Source organism: Pogona vitticeps, chromosome 1 (assembly GCF_051106095.1).
Source record: "Pogona vitticeps strain Pit_001003342236 chromosome 1, PviZW2.1, whole genome shotgun sequence".
NCBI classification, from domain to species: Eukaryota; Metazoa; Chordata; class Lepidosauria; order Squamata; family Agamidae; genus Pogona; species Pogona vitticeps.
The window spans coordinates 340,654,085-340,673,464 of record NC_135783.1 but is presented as its reverse complement, the minus strand read 5'-3'; the positions used below and the strand labels follow the sequence as shown (position 1 = coordinate 340,673,464).

The 19,380-nt window shown below is 40.0% G+C and overlaps 1 protein-coding gene across 12 annotated transcripts in view; it reads left to right on the top strand.

Annotated features, from left to right (window-relative positions):
• The window catches only part of CDC42BPB (CDC42 binding protein kinase beta), a 155,452-nt gene that overhangs the window by 21,754 nt on the left and 114,318 nt on the right, over window positions 1–19,380 (top strand). For all 12 annotated transcript variants that reach the window (XR_013540840.1, XR_013540838.1, XR_013540839.1 and 9 more), the window contains exon 2: window positions 11,505–11,596. Coding sequence is in view for 9 of the 12 variants with exons in the window: in XM_020793632.3 (XP_020649291.3) it covers window positions 11,505–11,596 (92 nt within the window). In the remaining 3 variants the exon portion in view is untranslated. The remainder of the gene's footprint in view (window positions 1–11,504; window positions 11,597–19,380) is intronic.

The following is a 19,380-nucleotide window of genomic DNA, read 5'->3' as shown; positions in this document are numbered from 1 at the left end:
TGCAATGTGTGAACCAGGAAGTTTAGGTTCAGATTTCACTCTATTCACAAACAGATGATTCTTTTCTTAGAAAGGAGGCTCCTAAGAGGGTTAAAGATCTTTTTGTTCTGATTTAGCTTTCCTAACATTTCCTCATAGCATACGTTCTCAATATGTTCTTAATTTAATCTTAACAAAACAATAGCAGTAAGAATTAAAATCACACCTTTTGTATTAGGTTAGGTTTGGTGGCTATAACCGTATCCAGTGAATTTGTATTACTACAAAATGCGGTCATTTTGCATTCAGTTGTATTCAGTCCATTAAGTGACATGACAAATCAAATATTTTATTCACCAGGGTAAACTGCATGCATTTGATAATTAGTTATCATGTGCACACATGTTTAATGTATAATCCATGATGCATCTGGCTAGAATCGTCTGCTTGTTTAACGAGGTCTTGGGTACCTCCTTGTGTATAGTGCATAAAAGTCAAAGTGCTCATTCTATGATAATTGCATGAATGGCCTGTTCATGCAATTATCATAGAATGAGCACTTTAACTTTTATGCACTGTACACAAAGAGGTATCCATAACCTTCTTAAACAATCAGAGGCTGCCTTTTTGTAATTGGTTTCTGCACTTGCTTAGCAATGCCTGCACCAATGGGGCTTTACAAATCTTAATTTCAGGCAACCATTGAATTCTGTTTTTCACCCTAGGCGTGTTACAGCAGAGAAGGAGTTAGAGGCAAACATACAACACGTACCAAAGTAACCAGAACTCAAACACAAAACAACAGCAAATGATCAAAAGGGTGACAGGTTGGGCCAAACCAAACAAAATGAGTTTGGGCAGGGAAAAATGTAAAATTATACATGTTCTGCTGCAGCTAGCATGATATTCTGGCTTATGTTGTTAAATTTTTCTATAGCTGTCCTACATTATTTGTATGTGCATGTTAGCAGCTAATGAGGCCTGCCCCTTTCTTGCCCTGTTGAATCTGTTTTTTTCTTGGCAGATATCTTCTCTCTGGCCTGTCTCTCTTCAACTATTCTCTTCATTAGGCTGCAAAACCTGGTCTGCTCTCTTTTTTTACCTCACCCAGTGACTCACTCTGTCACTCATCTAGTCATTCAACTTTCTATTCTCCTCTTCTTCAGTTAGGTATTTTCAGTTGCTTTTAGGTAGTTGAATCAAATAGAATATTTAATCTGCCTTTGAGTGGTTAGGTATGAATCCAGCTGTCTGGATTAGTCCCACCACCTCTTAGGCACATCTAATGGGAAAGCAAAAGAGGACATTCTCTGTAAATACAAGCAGTGGAACGCTTCCACAGAGATTTGGTTGGATTCCTCCCTTTTGTCTTTCCAGTGATAGGGGAGAACTATCATTTTTAATCAGGCTTTTAAGAACTAATTGGGCAATGCTGAGTTTTGATTTTAGGGTGCTGGATTTTATTATTATTTTATGTATGTTCTTTATTTAATTATTCATTCATTCATTCATTTATTCATTCATTTATTCATTCAATCAGTTTATACCCCTCCCATCTAGACCAAAGTCTACTCTGGGCGGCTAACAACAATACATAAAAGTGAAAGCAATTTAAAATAAAAATAGCAGTATTAATATAATTCAAGATGGCAAAGAATAGATTAGGTGATGACAGGAGGGAAGGCCTGCCTAAAGAACCAGGTCTTAGGTTTGCTCTTAAAAACACCCAGCGGCAGAGCCAGGCAGATTTCTGTGGTTAGACTGTTCCAAAGGCGAGGGGTCACTGCTGAGAAGGCCCATTTTCTTGTTCTTTCTCCCCGGGTCTCCCTCAGGATTAGGCCAGTCAGCCACCCATCCTGATTAGAACAACTGATTCGGGTAGATCTAGGTGGGAGGAGGCATTCCGCTAGATATCGAGGTCCTAAACCGTTCAGGGCTTTACATGTCATCATTAACACCTTGGTATGAATGCGGAAATGAATGGGCAGCCAATGCAAGGCAGCCAGAGTGGGGGAAATGTGCTGATATTTTGTCACCCCAGTGAGAAGTCTGGCCGCCACATTCTGTACCATTTGAAGCTTATGCATCAATCTCAAAGGTAGCCCCACATAGAGCGCATTACAGTAGTCTAATCTCGAGATTACAAGCGCATGGACCAGAGTGGTGAGTGCCACAGCATCAAGATAGGGACGCAGCTGGGCAATCTGCCAGAGATGGAAATAGATGGCGTGGACTGCTGACGATACCTGGGTTTCCATGGTGAGCACCGGATCCAGATGGACCCCCAAGCTCACTCTTCGTGGTGAGAGTCATACCCCAAAGGAGAGAGGGAGTTTCCCAACCCACCAATGGCGGGGCAACCCACCCTCAGGACCTCTGTCTTGCCCAGATTCAGCCTCAGTCCGTTCTCCTGCATCCATTGCAATACAGCCTCCAGGCAGCGCAGAAGGGATGGAATGGCATCCACTGTGGTTGGAGAAAAGGAGATGTAGAGCTGGGTATCATTAGCGTACTGATGGCATGAAACCCCAAACCACCTGATGACCCCACCCAGCGGCCTCATATAGATATTAAACAGTATTGGGGAGATAATGGAGCCCTGCAGAACCCCACAATTGAGACTCCGCAGCACCGATACACTTTCTCCAAGCTGTACTGTTTGAGGACAGTCCTCCAAGAAGGATCGGAGTCAGGCAAGCACCAGGCCACCGATTTCCAACTCAGAGAGCCTCCCCAGGAGGATACCGTGGTCACCGGTATCGAAGGTGGCTGAGATATCGAGGAGGACCAACAGAGACATTTTGTCCCTGTTGGCCTCCCTCAACAGGTCATCAAACAGGGTGACCAGTGCTGTTTCCATGCTGTGGCGCAGCCTGAAGCCCAACTGGAACAGATCCAGGGCATTGGTTTCATCCAAAAGAGCCTGGAGCTGGTCAGCTACCACCCTCTCTACCACTTTGCTTAGGAAAGAAACATTGGCAATGGGCCTATAGTTGCCAATGTCATCTGCCTCGAGACTCGATTTTTTTCCTGAGGGCCTAATGAGTGTCTCCTTTTGTGTTTTAAACTGGGTTAATTGTTTTAATATATGTGTAGTTGTTTTTAAAAATGCAGATTATATACTGTGTAGGATACAAATTGAACAAAGAATAAATAAATAAATATTGATAGGAAAAATATTTTAGAGACAATTTCAGAAGTTTCTTTGGTACAAATGCAGGAATCATGTATTAGATGTACTTGTATTGTTATCTACAAAACAAGTATTAAAGATCTGAAGTAAACTCTGTTCTAGAGTTATTCCAAGTTTTTCCGCAATTGACATCTGCATTGCTGAATGAGAAGATGTTTGTTTGTTTATTTATTTATTTAATTTAATTTAATTTAATTTAATTTAATTTAATTTAATTTAATTTATAACCCGCCCCTCTAGACCATGTCTACTCGGGGCGGCTTACAACATAAAATATATCAATATAAAATATATATAATGATAAAAAATACAATTACTATATTAGTTAAAAATAATTAATTTAAGAAAGGATTACCAAGATGGGGTAGGATAAGGAAAGAAGAAATTAAAAAAGACTTAGCTGACTGGAGGGAAGGCCTGCCTAAATAGCCAAGTTTTTAACTGCCAGCGAGGGTGCCAGCCGAATTTCTGTTGGGTGTTCCACAGCCGAGGGGCCACCGCCGAGAAGGCCTAGTTTCTAGTTTTTTCCTTCCGAGCCTCTCTTGGCGTCAGAGATTGTGGCTGAAATCCTCTTATATAGTTCCACATGTGCAATGGAGATGACATTATCAGTGGCAAATAACCATTGATTAAAGGCAAATAGCTGCTGATTAAAGGAAATTTTGGGTTGTACACAACTCCTACACAATGTGATGAAGTTCCATGCACATGAAATCTTTAATCAGTGGAGATTTGCCACCACTGAAGACATGATCACCATTGCACACATGGAACTGTGCAGTAGGATTTCAGCCAATGACTATACCCTTGGAGAAATACTTTATTTAACAAGCTGGGTTATACATGTAGTATCTTACAAACATCTTGTTACTAAATTAAATTAAATAAATTCTTCTTCAATATCTTCCCAAATCCAAAAAAATGTAGAACAAATAATAAATATGATATATGTATTCTCGAAGACTTTCACGGCCGGGATCAAATAATTGTTGTAGGCTTTTCAGGCTTTCTGGCCGTGTTCTTGAGGTTTTTCTTCCTAAAGTTTTGCCAGTCTCTGTGGCTGGCATCTTCAGAGACAGACAAAGTTCTGACTCCTGTCCCCTGAAGATGCCAGCCACAGAGACTGGCGAAACATTAGGAAGAAAAACCTCAAGAACATGGCCAGACAGCCTGAAAAACCTACAACCACCAAATATGATATACTGTACTATATAAATCATATAAGGTATTTTTAAAATCCTGTTTCAGGAAAGACGTTAATAGACTTAGTTCTAAATCTATATGTAAAGGACAATCCTGCACCCACCAAGTTTGCCAAGAGAAACTGAGTAATATCTGTGTAGGTGTGGTCTCTCAGTATACAGTACCTGCGTATTACAGTATGGTAGAAGTGGCTCTCTAGAATAATTCCTAATTATTAATAATTCAAATGCATATAAATATTTTATTAATTTATCAATGGTATCTTACTCCAGGATGAAGTGTGATATATATACAGTGATGGGCTAGGGTTTGAATCCCTGCTGTGGCATGGAAACTCATGGGGAGTTAGTAGAACTGATAAAATCTCTCCTTAAGTATCTCGCCTTGAAAGCCCGTTAGTCACTATAAATTGGTTCTAACCTGACAACACATAACAAACACACATCTTGCTCTACGTAAATTAAAATGCATGTCATACCAAAGTGTTTTATAGGAGTGTAAGAATGCCAGTACTGACTATCTTCAAATTTGGGAGGAATATGGAAAAATTATTTTAAAAAAGCTGGAATGAGGCATTAATTTATCAATAATACATGGTTTTATAAGATGTAGTCTTCCAAGAAGTAAGAAGGTTTTGTTATGAGTGCAGAAGACAGTGGTGGAAAAAATTTACAGAAATGGTCATGTGCCATCAAGTCAATTCTGATTCATAGCGACCCCTTGCAGCATTTTCTAGGTACCATTCCCATTCTCTGGGCAACCTGGGACTGTAGAGCTTGTCCAAGGCCACATAGGCTGTCTCTTCTGGGAATACACAGTAAGGAACTGAACTTCCAACCTCTGGCTCTGCAGCCAGAAACCTGAGCTATACAGGTTTCTAGTTTTCTGCAGTAGACCTTGTATAGAAAGTTTTAAAATAATGTGTAGAAAGTAAAATAGAAGAATTTTTTGGTTTAATATTCAGTAATTGTGTTCAGGCAAACCCAGGTTTAGAGATTACATTCTGCTGTTTTCAAACTACATTAAAAATGTATCTGAATTCACCAGGGTTGTGAGATGATGATGGCTGTGTAGTAGCAAAACTAAAAAGAAAAGAGAGAGCGCACATAATTCCATGGTTCAGCTCCCTAAATCCTGATTTATTTGTCTTCTGTAGGAACTGACAGGAAGCAATTTGAGGATAAGAGATGAATTAGAATACCATCATTTATTAACTATCTATTGGAGATAAGCAATTGGGATTGGCTTTTATCACTGTACATTAAGTCTAGGAGAAACACTATTGCAAAATGGCCCAGTCTGTTAACAGAAATTCCAAAGTTATTGTAGCTTTATGTGCCATTGAATTGAACTTTCTACTGTAAGCCAAACTAGGACAAAATTGAGTCCAGAATTTTGCTTCCTCATCTAACAAACCTAAGGCTTTGCACCTATTCATGCTCCAAAATGGGATGACAGTTCCTCATTGTTAGACTCCCTATAAATGTCCTGCTAGTAAATAGCACTGTAAGGTAAAAGTGTTCTATCCCAAGGTTTTTTTTTGTACTGTGCTTGTTTCCTATTAAATTATGAAACACCCAAAAATATGCTTCCTGGCGTGATATGGTACATGTTACTATTCAGCCACCTTATTCAGAACCTAATTTTGCAGCATGTTGTGATGTAGGCTGAATTAATTTGTAGAGAGTCATTGTGTGGAAGAGCATGCATGCCTGTATAAGGTTGGGAGTTGTTTTGACTTATGAGTCTGCGTGAATTGTGTAGATGGAGAAAGTGTTATCTGTACTGTCATGAAACAAATATGCTGTTTAATCACAGTGTGCTGGGGAAAGAGCCAGACCTATTAGGTTTTGCCCAACTATCTAATCTTGCATGGTGTGGATGCTTCTGTTCTTAAAGAAGAAAGCACACAAAAATGATGTAAACAAGAGGCTTGGCAAATGATATGAAGGAGCTTCAGTTCAGTTGGAGGGAGTAACTGTAGGAATCAAAGCATAAAGCAGCATTTTGTTCTTCCATTTTTAAAGCTGAACATATTTTCCCCTCAAAATTTCTTGTAACTTTAGGTGGTATTTGCAGTAGTAATTGATGTACTGCCCTTATATCTGTTCAGCTTTCTTATCACTCTCTAGAATACTGGATTCTGTTACAGTTTTACTATTTTCTCAGTAAAAAATACCATACTGGTTCCTCAAGTTTTGCATGTCACTGTTGCCTGATTACAAAATTAATTTAACAAGATAAAATGCTATAAAACTGTTCTCAGGAAAAGTGAGCACTCAATATTGTTGCTGTTAAGGTATGTCAGGTTGCTTCTGACCCTATTTGTTGGTGAGTAAAATGTCTTGTCATCAATAGCCCTGCTCAGGTCTTGCAAATTCAAGGCTATGTCTTTCTTTATTAAGTCAATTTATCTCACCCCCAGTCTTCCTCTTTTCCCTCTGCATTCAGTTTTTGCCAGCTTCCCTGATGCTTTCAAAGTTCAATAGTTGCAGTTTAGTCATTTACACGCAAGATATAAACTGCATATAGTAATTACAGTGATGTCTCACAAGACAAAATTAATTTGTTCGGCGAGTCGTGTTGTATTGCGAAAATGTTGTCTTGCGAAGCGTGGTACTAACGGTTATGCGATTTAAAAAACACACATAAAAGGGGAAAAATCATCTTGCGAAGCATGGCCATAGAAAAATTTGTCTTTTGAGTCACCAAAAGAATCGCAAAACATTTTCATCTTGCGAGCTTTTCGTTGCGTGAGGCATTTGTCTTGCAAGGCATCACTGTATTCTAGAAAAGAATGAGTGAAAAAATCCCCGCTTTTCATGTGCTTGTGCATATCAAAGGATAAATTGCATGTTGTCTGTGTTGTACCATTTAGCTTTAAAAGCAAGAGGATATGACTGTGAGTTCTGTATTTACCTGTGAATAAATCTCTGCTTGCTGTGAAGGAGAGACAAGGAGTGCGCCGTGCTCAGCAAAGGAAACTACCTTAGAGGAGAAGGGATGCGTAGAGGGGGTGCTGATTGAAATAGAGCAGGCAGACATGATAGAGAAGAGACCAGTGAAGGTGTGTCTTGCTGACGAGGGAGGGGAGGAGTTGGACCTTATAGTATGGGAGGAGATAAAAGAGGAAAAAAGCACACGCGTCTTTAATCTGTGGACTGATACAAATCCGGAGAGACTGATACACCGAGGGGTGCAGACGGAACCCATGCTTGGAGTGGGAGCAGTGTCTGATATTACCACGGGTTTCCCGAACTTGGCGACAGGAGGAGGTTTGCTCCCCGATCCCATACCACCTAGCAGGAAGGGAGCTAAATATGAACCTTTAGAATGGACTGTCACGGTTTACCCACAGAACCACCCTGGTGGGAGGAGAGTAATCCGACCTGGGCCGGAATTCCAACAGAAGCCTCCCGAGGGAGACTGGGCGAGGCATCCGTGCTGTGGCACGGTATGCGCAGTGTGGAGTGCCCTCCTCCGTCCCATGACCGACTGGGAGCGGTTCGGACCGGCACCCTTCTAGGGGATTATGAGAAGCCATTAGATGTGTGCCCCAAGAAGTATCGTTTGTTGCCTGATGATTGTTTGCAGGACCCTTTTGATACCGAAGAGTTGAATTCTATTGTTAATAAACGCGTCGCTGTTGAAAATTATGAAGAGCCTCCGTGTCTCTTCCCCGCCTTTACCACTAGTGCCCCCCCTGGGTCCAGAAGAACTCCGTTACACTTGCACTGGTATATGCTTGCTACACAGGTGTGTGTAGATCTGCTGCTGCAACCTATATGCTGCCTGAAGACCTGCTTTGAAAGAATCCTGTAACCTTATAAGTAAGAAGTAGTATGCTATACAGTGGTGCCTCGCTTAATGACGATAATCCGTTCCAGGAAAATCGCCGTTAAGTGAAAACATCGTAAAGCGAAATTAAAAACCCCTTTGAAACGCATTGAAACCTGTTCAATGCGTTCCAGTGGGGTAAAAACTCACCATCCAGCGAAGATCCTCCATACAGTGGCCATTTTTGCTGCCTGTATAGCGAGGAATTCGTCCCTAAACACAGCGGGGAGCCATTTTAATTACCCGGTGGACATTTTGAAACCGCCAATCAGCTGTTAGAAAAACATTGTTTTGCAAAGAATCAGTTCCTGAAGCAGGGAACCGATAATTGCAAAGCGAAATTCCCCCATTTAGACCATCGTTTTGCCATCGCAATTGCGATCGCAAAAAGATCATCGTAAAGCGGATTCGTCGTAATGCAGGGCAATCGTAAAGCAAGGCACCACTGTATAGTGTGTTGCTGTAGGGAATAGTTTTCAGTATAAATTCTATGTTGATTATATTTATCTTCACATGATAAAAATGGTCTTTCTTTAAGTTGTTCAGTGCTCCATTTGAATTATGTTCACTGAAATAAACTATTTCATTTGTTGTTGTGCCTCTTGCCCTCAAATGGTGCTGTATTCCTGAAGTTTAAATCCCCCGCATACATCCTGGCTGCTAAATCTAGCATCTGAGATTGTATTTTTGTGAGATAGGAGTAATGCACACCATCTTTTTGAGTGAGGGAGCAGTACCTTGACTGTGCCTTCCTTGCTCTCCTCTTCCCTGCTTGGATCTTATTTTTATTTTTCAGTTATTCTAAGAATAAGATGGAGAGAAAAATGTTCGTAAACTTTTTTGCTTTCATTGCTGTTGTTTAAGGGAGAATGATGCTGTAGGCAGGTAAATTGAGGAGGGTAATGTGTTCAAGTAGCAGAAGTTACATGTCTTTACATCTTCCTGGGATTTCAAAGCTCTAAATATTACATTTTTGCCAGATAGCCTGTTAAACTTGATGTATATCTCTGGAAAGATGCTTGGCTTATTTGCTAAGCAACAACAGCTTTCATGTCATGGTTTGCTTTTGCATCTTAATCTTACCATTTTGTCAGTTGCTGGTGGATCAAAGTTTTCTCCTGTTGTACTGTGATGACTGGTCTTAAGGTGGTTGCCTTTAAAGATAACTTTGACAGAGCAAGGAGAGAATACTAGGCTTCTTGGGTGTGATGCTGACTTCTGTACTAGACCAAGGAATGACACTACAGTAGTTTTATCTCTGAGAATTCCCTTAGCTCTAAGTGTATCTGTATAAGGTAGAGAATTACATTTTCTTTTCATCATAAATTCTCTTGCTTTCCCTTAACTACAAATGGAAGTGCAGGCTTGAGATTTTAATTTTTTTTAATTACAACTCCAGAAGTCTACAAAAATTCATTCTGCGGGAATTCTGAGGGGATTTGATCAGAGTTCTCTCAGGAGCTTTTAATCACAGCTGAGAAATAAAGGCTCCATCAGACATGACAATTTTTCATGAAGACTGAGGAAGTGGCTGGGAGGGGCTAAGTTCTGTGGGAGCTGCAAGGCATTAGTCTCTGTACAGACGCCTCTCAGGAAACTTCCAAGTCCTTGATGCTTTGCAGCATGAAGTTACTATATCAAATTGAAGTGGGTCCCACCGCCTATATGGTCCAGTGTACTATGGCATTTCCAGTAGAGTTTTCTCTCCTGATCTGATTGCTTAATCTTATTAAAGATGTCTGGCAAAAGCTGTCTACCCTACCTCTTACTTCCAAGAGAATTGAGAATCTTTATAGGGGATAGGAGGAGGAGGAGGAGGAGGAAAATTTAAAATTTTTTTTTATGCTTCCCAGATGTGATCTAAGGGAAAAGTGGCACATGCAGTGAGTCAAGAAGCTTGAAAAATGGGAAGGCACATTTATTTTACAGTGGGATTGGTTATCTAGATAGCAGTTATCAGGCTGCGATGGCCACCTACCATCAGTTCTTGCGAGACAGACTCCAGTTGCTCCTCAACTGCTTAACTGATGATAATAAGACATTGGTGCTACCTTCCAGCAGGACACTCTTTCTTTGGTGGTCCATGAGATCTGTTCAGCATGCCATTCCACTAGTGGCATGGCAGAGACTATAACTTCAGCAATCACGTGCAGACAATGTGTGTAGCTAAGGTCATTTTGGATTTCTGAGGACTCCTGAATGTGAGTCAAGGATCTCTTCTTTGATGAGAAAAGTCTCTTCAGTTAAAAGATTAGTGATATCATGGAAGCATGTTTCCCCCTGTCCATCCATGTGGTGGAGCAGGACAACTCTCTGGTGGATTCACGAGTTAGCAAAAGCAGCAGTCCCATGAACGACAACTCTCCCAACATAGCCTCAGGAGGTAGTGTGGAATGCTTTGAGTGGACGGTTTTGCTACCCAGAGAAACAGGAAGCGCAAAAGGTAGTGCTCATTGGTAGGCACAGGAAAACACTCCATAGGGACACCTTCATGACGAGGGGGTAAGGGCACCTGCTGTACCTATTTCTGTTTGCCTGTCATCAAGGCCCCAAATGCGGTCAGTCCATCTCACTTCAGTGACTGTTCAAATGGATCATGGGCGTGGTCATACTTGCTGTTTCCAAACACTCTTCACAGTAATTCCATGAAGGTAGTTGCAGCCTCCACTGTGTTGTTAAGAGGCATCCATCTTCTAGACCTCTTTAGGCCTTGTGACTCACATGGTTGCAGTTTCTAACCTGCATGAAGCATTATAGACTTGACATCTGGGCTAAGCTGGATGTCTCCTTTGAAAGAGCTGCTGTCTCTGTCGACATGACTTTCCTCTCACTAGCAAGTCAGCTTTAGTCACCCAATGTGTGATTCACAGAGACCACAGTGAAGAAGGACAGATGGCTTACCTGTAAGTGTAGTTCTCCTTGTCATCTTTGGATTCACACATTCCCTCCAGCTCTTCCATTAAGCTACTCTATTGGCTCATCAATGGATAGGAGGGTTGCTGTGGAGTGTGCCTATTGAGGGGAGAGGGTGGAGCTGTTCCATGTCACTAAGTTCTAAAAGTTTCTGGAGATTATTACGCAGGTGCAGAATAAACTCAGTGTGTGAATTCACAGAGAATCACTTGAAGAACTACAATTACAGGTAAGTAACCTATCCTTTCTATGCCAGGCCATATCCTACAAGTTACCAGAATAGGAAGTAATCTAAATAGGTGGGGTGTTAGTAACTTTTCTGGACTTAATGGTAAGAATCAGTTTACTTTAATTTGTGATTTCTTTTTATTTCTAACAGCAAAACCATTTACACAGTTGGTGAAGGAAATACAGCTTCATCGGGATGACTTTGAAATCATAAAAGTCATTGGCAGAGGTGCATTTGGTGAGGTAAGATACCTTTGGAGCTTAGTGCTAGTAAATATACCACATAGTTTGTTTTCAGACTGTTTGTCTGTAATGGTTGTAATTTGTTAGATTTACATGGCTGTAGCCCACAAAAGCTTTATGGAACAGTAAATGGTTTGGTTTCAAGGTATTTCAAATTTCTTCAGTATTGTTACCCTTTGCAAATGAATCTGCAGCTTTTAAAGGAGTAATAATACTTTGCATTGGTAGGCATAACTTACACATTGGAGAAGTATGTCTTTGTAGTCCAGAAAAATCTGAAAATCCCATTTCTGCTCTTCTCAGCTCCTATTGCATGTCAATATTCTACGATTTTAAAATTTTTATTTTAGGTCTCCCTTCTATCAAGACACTAGGCAAATATATAATAGAATATCTAACCTGCTCGTGTGGTGACACTTTAAATAAAGGTGGTGGTAGTGGTGGTGGTGATGACATGTATTGGCTAAAATCCCATCACTTTAAATGAAGACACATAAGACCAGTTATCCCATCAGTCATGACAGTTTTTAAGAAAACTTTCCAGTTCCTTGCTCCAAAGGAGCTAAGGATTCCCCAAGGGACTGGGAAGAGTCTTTAATTTTTGAAAATTGACACTGGTAGGATGATTTTACTAGCACTGGTGATTTTTGAAAATAAGACTCTCTCTCAGAACCTGAGACTTCCGTCAGCTTCCCTTTGATGAAAGGAATCTCAATTAAGCTTTGGAATCTTGTGGTGCTGGGGGAATCAGATTTTTTTAATTTCCAAAAAACCACTGTGGCTTATGATATCACCAGTCTTAAACAGTATAAGTTACCCTTATACAGCTTTACCCTTATACACCCATTGATTTAGACCACCATACTGTGTCTTATGAGATAAAATACAGTATTATAGTACTGTATATTCATACTGAATTTATTGAAATGGCTTTTAGAAAGTGGAGTTTTGATGCTTGATATATTTTGTTTGTGGTTTGTCTCTTGTCCCTAGCAACCATGATTACCATAGTGATAACTAATGTTGCACTGATGTTGCCTGCTTTAGACATATGTAGTGGACAAATTTAGATGTACATGGAGCTCTCAAAAGTTTTAGGAATAGGCATGATAATTTGCTGTTACATATGAGTAGTATGCTTTGCTAGGTTATAAGAAAGTGCTTTCTGTCTGAATTAAGCACCTGGTGCAACTGCATGCATTTAAAGTTTTTGGAGTGTTCCAGAAAAGCTCTCATTCTAGCCGCCTGTACAGTTTTTGTGTGTTTTTTTAAGGTAAGAGAACTAGGAAAAGGGAAGGTGGAAAGAGAATGTATCCTAAGTGCTTATACTATCACATTATTTTTGCTTACAGTAAGCACAACCATTTCTACTTTGAAATGTAGTAGAATTTGCCTCCAGACACTTGAAAAGAGGCTCATTAATTGTCCTACATTAGATCAGACAAATTCAAGTAGCTGCCCACTCTTTGTTACTACTGGCTTTTCTTGTAAACTACAATCCTTGCATCCTTTTCTGGACTTTTATCAGCTTCTGGCTTGTATGTAATATATATTATTGTTGTTATGGAATCTACTTGGTAGACAGAATGCATTCTGTTTTATTCCTTGTTTTGCCCTCAGTAGCTTCCTGTGCAAAGGAAAAGGGCTAGAGAAGTGTTGTATCACTTAAATTAATGGACATTTCTTGTTTATGTGACTATCACCAGTGAATCTCTTTGCATGACAGTTTCAGAACTGAGCAGACTGTTTTAATCTACTTTCTCTAGCCCGTTGGAGCAAAAAATTACCCACCCCAAACTCCCTTCACTTCCAGAAAATGTGATGTAAATAACACTCTGGAAAGGCAACTGTGCACTTTGGTTCTAGTCACAAACCCAAGAAGTGTATTTAATCTTTAATCTTTAATCTGGAAAGCTGCTTTAACATTTTTAATCCATAGAATTTTTTCAGAATAAAGTTTCTAATAGAGAAACTGAATTTATTTAATAACCTAATTTCTTTAGTCTGGCAAGTATTGTAATGAAATGCATTTTTCAACACAGTGCATACTGGTTAGAAGTATTCTGAAATGGAGTAGAACAGTGACTACAGTGAATTCTTTACAATAAACAACAGACTTGGGCCAACCTAAAGACTAACACATTTATTATTATATAAGCTTTCATGCACTATAGTCTTTCTGTTAGCTTTGTCTGATGAAATGCGCTCTGGTGTATGAACCTAGATTTAAAGTTGTGCCACAATATATATTTTTGTTCTAGAATAATTCTACAATAATACTATGATATTTTATTCTGTTACAAGAAAAATATTCAACAGAACTGCATATCAGGGTTGCATTTAGTAATGTAAATTGATCTTTAATTTAAAGATGTGTAGCTAACCTTTAGTATTTCAAAAATTAGACTTTCTATAATTTTATAGCTGTGGGGAGACTTTGTTTTCTCTTATGTGCTGCTATACATCTGTTTCCTGATGGATCATGCAACCTCAGCCATGATTTCATTGACTTAAAAGTACAGCTGTCTTGCCAAGGTCACTGTGCCAGACAAAATGGACAGAGCCTGTAAGAAAGGGAAGAAGTCACCAGTGTTTGATTGCCCCTCAGTTATCTCACCCTGACAACCAGGAACAGAATGCTGAGAGGCGTTTCCAACACAAACATTTGACATATGTTATATACCAGTAAGGACACTGGTTGCATATTAAGTATAGACAAATTCGATTCTAAGTGCAGGCAGCAGTAGTTTACTTTGTCATGTTAAAAGATTCCTGCCATATGAAGGTGATAAACACACATTTTTCAGTGAACTAAGCGACTGATGAGTTGGAACAAGCAGTGGTTTAAGGGTGCAACTGTGTATACAAGTTCATAAGCACTTCTGCATTCAGGGCTTTATCATATTCCATGCTTAATATGAACAAAGATTTGTGAGTTCATTATGACTAATCAGTTATGCCATTTGTGCATATGAAGACTGATTTGGAAATTCTCTCACATTCATGAGGCTGCTCTTTAAAAACCAGGATACCACTAATGAACAGTGCAGATTATGTCTTAAGTGACCAATTGGAGAACACTGGCATAGTTTCTTCATGAATGAGATATTGATGAAAATGTCTCATGTAATCAAGTCGATGATGACTGTCAGAATTAGTGTGAGAGTTAAGACAGTGGCTATGGAAGTTGTACTGCTGTGCCTGCTATTGATTCTGAGATGGGCATCCATGTCCTCTTTTTTCTTTGTCACAATCCTTTTCCGCAACTAAGCCTAAATATGCCAAATACAAAAGCACATTGCTTCTGTTTCTCTGTCTCCCTGGCTCTATACTGTGAGCCTCTAAACATTTAACTATATGTGTGTTTGTTAAAGAAGTGGCTCTAATACTCTTGTTTCATAGAGGAATTCCCTTCCCAAAAAATCCTATTCCTATAAAAATAAATTCCTGCACCAACTAAGTTATGAGTCAACCTGGAAAAATTATCAGTTGCCTAATGGATAGCCTTGTGGCTTGGATCTTGTTTAGCATTTGAACCATACCATGTAGTGAAGAAACCATTACTGATTTTAATACAAGCTAGTTAGTATTAAAATCCTGCTGATCTGCCACAGGACACCACTGCAAGTTAGGTACATCCACGTGAAAAAGAAAGTATGCCCTCTTTGAATTCTGTGGCTTTATAATAATAAAACATAATAAAAATCAGCTGGTCCTTGGCAGGTCTGAAAAATAGGTTATCGCTTCTACAGTGGTGCCTTGACTTACGAACTATGACCAATTCGAGTTACGACCAACTCCGGCTGCAAAATTTGGCTTTGGCTTGTGACCGGAGCTTTGAGTTACGATCAAAAAAAAAAAAAAAAAAGGAGGAAAAAAGGCGGGGAATTCAAACTGCTAAGGGTTGGTGGCGAAGAGGCTGCTTCTTTCTAGCTCTTTCGCACCCGCGGTTGGAAAGTGTGCGTTCGGAGGATGCTTCGGACTGCCTGGTAAGGTGCTGCTTTTTGCTTTTTAAAAACCGCCTGTTCTGGTTGGGCTTTACAGCATGGTTTTGGGCTTGGGGGTTATGTCTCTGTGCTGTGATGGGTCTTGCAGTCTTTGTTTTTTGGGGGGTTCATGTTTCCGATGAGTCTTGTAGGGTTTGTTTGCTTTTTTTGTATTTCCGATGGGTCTTGCAGGGTTTGTTTGCGTTTTGATTCCCCCCCCCTTTGGCCGGAATGGATTAATTATGTTTCCAATGGGTCTTGCAATGGGTTTTTAAATTTAATTTAATTTAATTGGTGTTTTTTTTCCGGCCGGACCGGATTATTCGCGTTTCAATGCATTCCTATGGGAAATGGTGCTTCGACTTATGAACATTTCGAGTTACTACCATCTTCTGGAACGGATTAAGTTCATAAGTCGAGGTACCACTGTAGGGGTGGTTCTACAAACTATCGAATCATAAGTATACTTAGTTTTTCACATATGGTTTCTCCATTTTAGGCTTATCCTTGTAAAATAAATCATGACATGGTGTAATATGTCATGTGTTGTTTATCTGAGGTTGTATCTACCTAATTTTCTTACCCACTAAGAACCAGATGATTTTTATTATGTCCTGATACGTAAAACCATAGAATTCAAAGAGGGTGTACTTTCTTTTTCACATGGATGTTTATAATATGTAAGAACTGGGAAACATAATAATAACTAACTCCAGATCTTTCTCAAATTATACTAAAATCTAAAGCCGTTTCTGTCTCACTTCATACCTAGTATGAGAATGAAAATAGCTTTGGTCACCATAGAACTGTGGAAGCAGAATGTGCATTTCAGTTCTGCTGGCAACCGTATTCAATACAATTGACTATTTCATCATTTTGGGTTGCCTAAGTGAACTGAAATTTAGAAGCATGGGTTTACAGTAGGGACAGTTAAGAAGGTGGCACTGGGAACCTCTTTCATTGTCCAGTGGTAGCATTCTCCAACCTGGTGCCCTACAGATGTATAGAATGGCTGAAAGGGTAGGCTTGAAAATGTCACCAACAATATCTCTCGTTTCCGTCATGTTCATTATTTTTACTGCCTTTCTGCCAAGAAAGGGACTGAAAATGGTTTTCAAAATGTAGAACAAATGCAGGAAAATACAAAAAAATTACAGTATTAAAAAGCAATTAAATATGTCACATATTGAAACAACACTTGAATAAAACAACACTTGAATAAAACTTTTAGAACTTTTTGGAGAAAAATCTGGAAACGCTTTGGAAGTTTTGGACTAGTGTGTGGTATTGATAGTGAGATGAAATCACTCTATCATTTTTGAGATTGTATTTACAGCTTTTCCCTCTCTTTTTTGACTATGAGGGCTACTCCATTTCTTCTATGGGATTCTTGCCCACAATAATAGATATGATAATCATCTGAATTGAATTTGCCCATTCCCGTCCATTTTAGTTCACTGACACCCAGGATGTCAATGTTGATTCTTGCCATCTCCTCTTTGACCACATCCAGTTTCCCAGGGTTCATAGATCTTACATTCCAGGCATGCAGTATTTTTCTTTGCAGTATCGGACTTTCCTTTCACTTCGAGGTGCGTCCACAGCTGGGCATCCTTTCTGCTTTGGCCCAACCACTTCAGTAGCTCTGGAGCTACTTGTCCTTGTCCTCCGCTCTTCCTCAGTAGCATGTTGGATGCCTTCTGACCTGAGGGGCTCATCTTCCAGTGTCATATCTTTTAGCCTTTTCTGTCCTTGGAGTTTTCTTGGCAGAGATACTGGAGTGGATTGCCAGTTCCTGCTCCAAGTGGATGGTGTTTAGTCAGAACTCTCCACTATGATGTGTCCATCATAACCCATAGCTTCTCTGAATTACTCAAGCCCCTTCGCCACGGCAAGGCAGCAATCCATGAAGGGTATAGAGCAGTAGCTGCTTCTGAAAAATTAGAAAACATGGCTGCCAACTGTTTAAACAGTAGCTTATGACAGTTTATTAGGAGCCTGACACTTCATTCCTGAAACAACTACATGGCTTCCCTGTTCATTTCGAAGGGCAATTAAAAGCCTTTCAGACCTCTAAAGACGCACACAATTTCAAACAAGGTCTCCGATGGACAGCTTGTTTCTACAGTGGTGCCTCGACTTACGAATGTCCCTACTTACAGCCATTTCGATTTACGACCATCTCTGGCCGCAAAATTTTGCTTCTACTTGCGGCCGGAGCTTCCAGTTACAAACAGAAAAGGGCACGACAAAAAGGCGGGAAATTCAAATTTCTAACTGTAGGTGGCAACAAGGCTGCTTCTTTGTAGCTCTTTCACTCCAGCACTGCCTCCTTCTGCTTCTCTCTCTCTCTCTCTGTGTGTGTGTGTGTGTGTGCGCGCGCACGCAGGGAGGCTTTGGGCTGCCTTGTAAGGTAAGGTGCTGTTTTCTGCTTTTTAAAAAACTGTTCTGGGTGTTTTTGCAGTGTGGTTTGTGCTGGGGGATTATGTTTCGGTGCTGTGATGGGTCTTGGGGGGCTTTGTTTGTTTTTTGTTCCCCCCCATTTTTGATGGGTCTTGGGGGGTTGGTTGCTTTTTGGGATTTTCCCCCCATTTCCGATGGGTCGTGGGAGGTTTGTTTGTTTATTTGTTCCTCCCATTTCCTATGGGTCGTGGGAGGAGTTTGTTTGCTTTTTGGGGGGGGGGTTCCCCATTTCTGATGGGTCCTGCATGCTTCCCTTGCTTTTTCCTTTGTTTTATTTACATTTCTGACCTGCTCCCTTTGTTTTCTGTGCATTTCCAATCTACTCCGTTTGCTTTCTGTGCATTTCCAATGGATCTTGCATGCTTGATTGTTTTTCTCCCCCCCCCCCCCCCCCCCGGTCGGAAGGGATTAATCGTGTTTCCAAATGAGTCTTGCAGTGATTTTTTTGGTGATTTTTTTTCTTCGGCCGGAATGGATTAATTGCATTTTAATGTATTCGCGAAGGTTTTTAATGCATTTGTATGGGAAATGGTGCTTCGACTTACGACCGTTTCGAGTTACGTCCATCTTCTGGAACAGATTAAGGTCATAAATTGAGGCACCACTGTATATGAAAGCTGTCTACTTATGAAAAAATATTTGGAAGCCTTCATGTTAATTTTGAACCTTGTTTGTCTGGCATGGAGGTCTTCCTGATCACCTCTTATATCTGTCTATAGTAATTTCTGTGCTATTCATCAAATTCCTGATTAAACATTCTTGAATATGTAGAATTACCAGAAGGTAGAGTAGACATCAGTGGTAACACAGCGTGGATGGAACTGCATGCTTGAGGTGTGACTGAGAAAGAACTTAAAAGCAGCCCAAATGGTTAGCAGTGTGAGGCCAGTGAGAAATGGTGGAGGGAGTTAAGTGTGTTTCGCCTGAAGAAGAAAAGACTATATGATGGCCTTCTTCAACTATTTGAAGAATTTTACTTGGCAGTTCGAACAAGCTTTTTCTAGATCCAAAGGGCAGGACCCCAAGTAATGGATTTCAGGAATGGGACTTCTGTATTTCTACAAAATAAAAAAGGAGTGTTTTTTCTTTCATTTTAATGTTCTTTCTTTGATTTCCTAACCAGAAGCTCTAAAACATGTATGATACGTATTAACAAAAGAGAGATACTTGAAACGTTTGTGTTCTCTTTCACTTAGCCTGTTCTTCACCCCTTTTGTCAGATCTTTCTTTCACTTATTGTCTGTCATATTTTCTTTATCCTTTATGTGTCAAATTACCTGATTTTTTTATCCAATAGTGTCACAAGGGCTTTTGCAAAGTGAAGGCTCTCAGAAC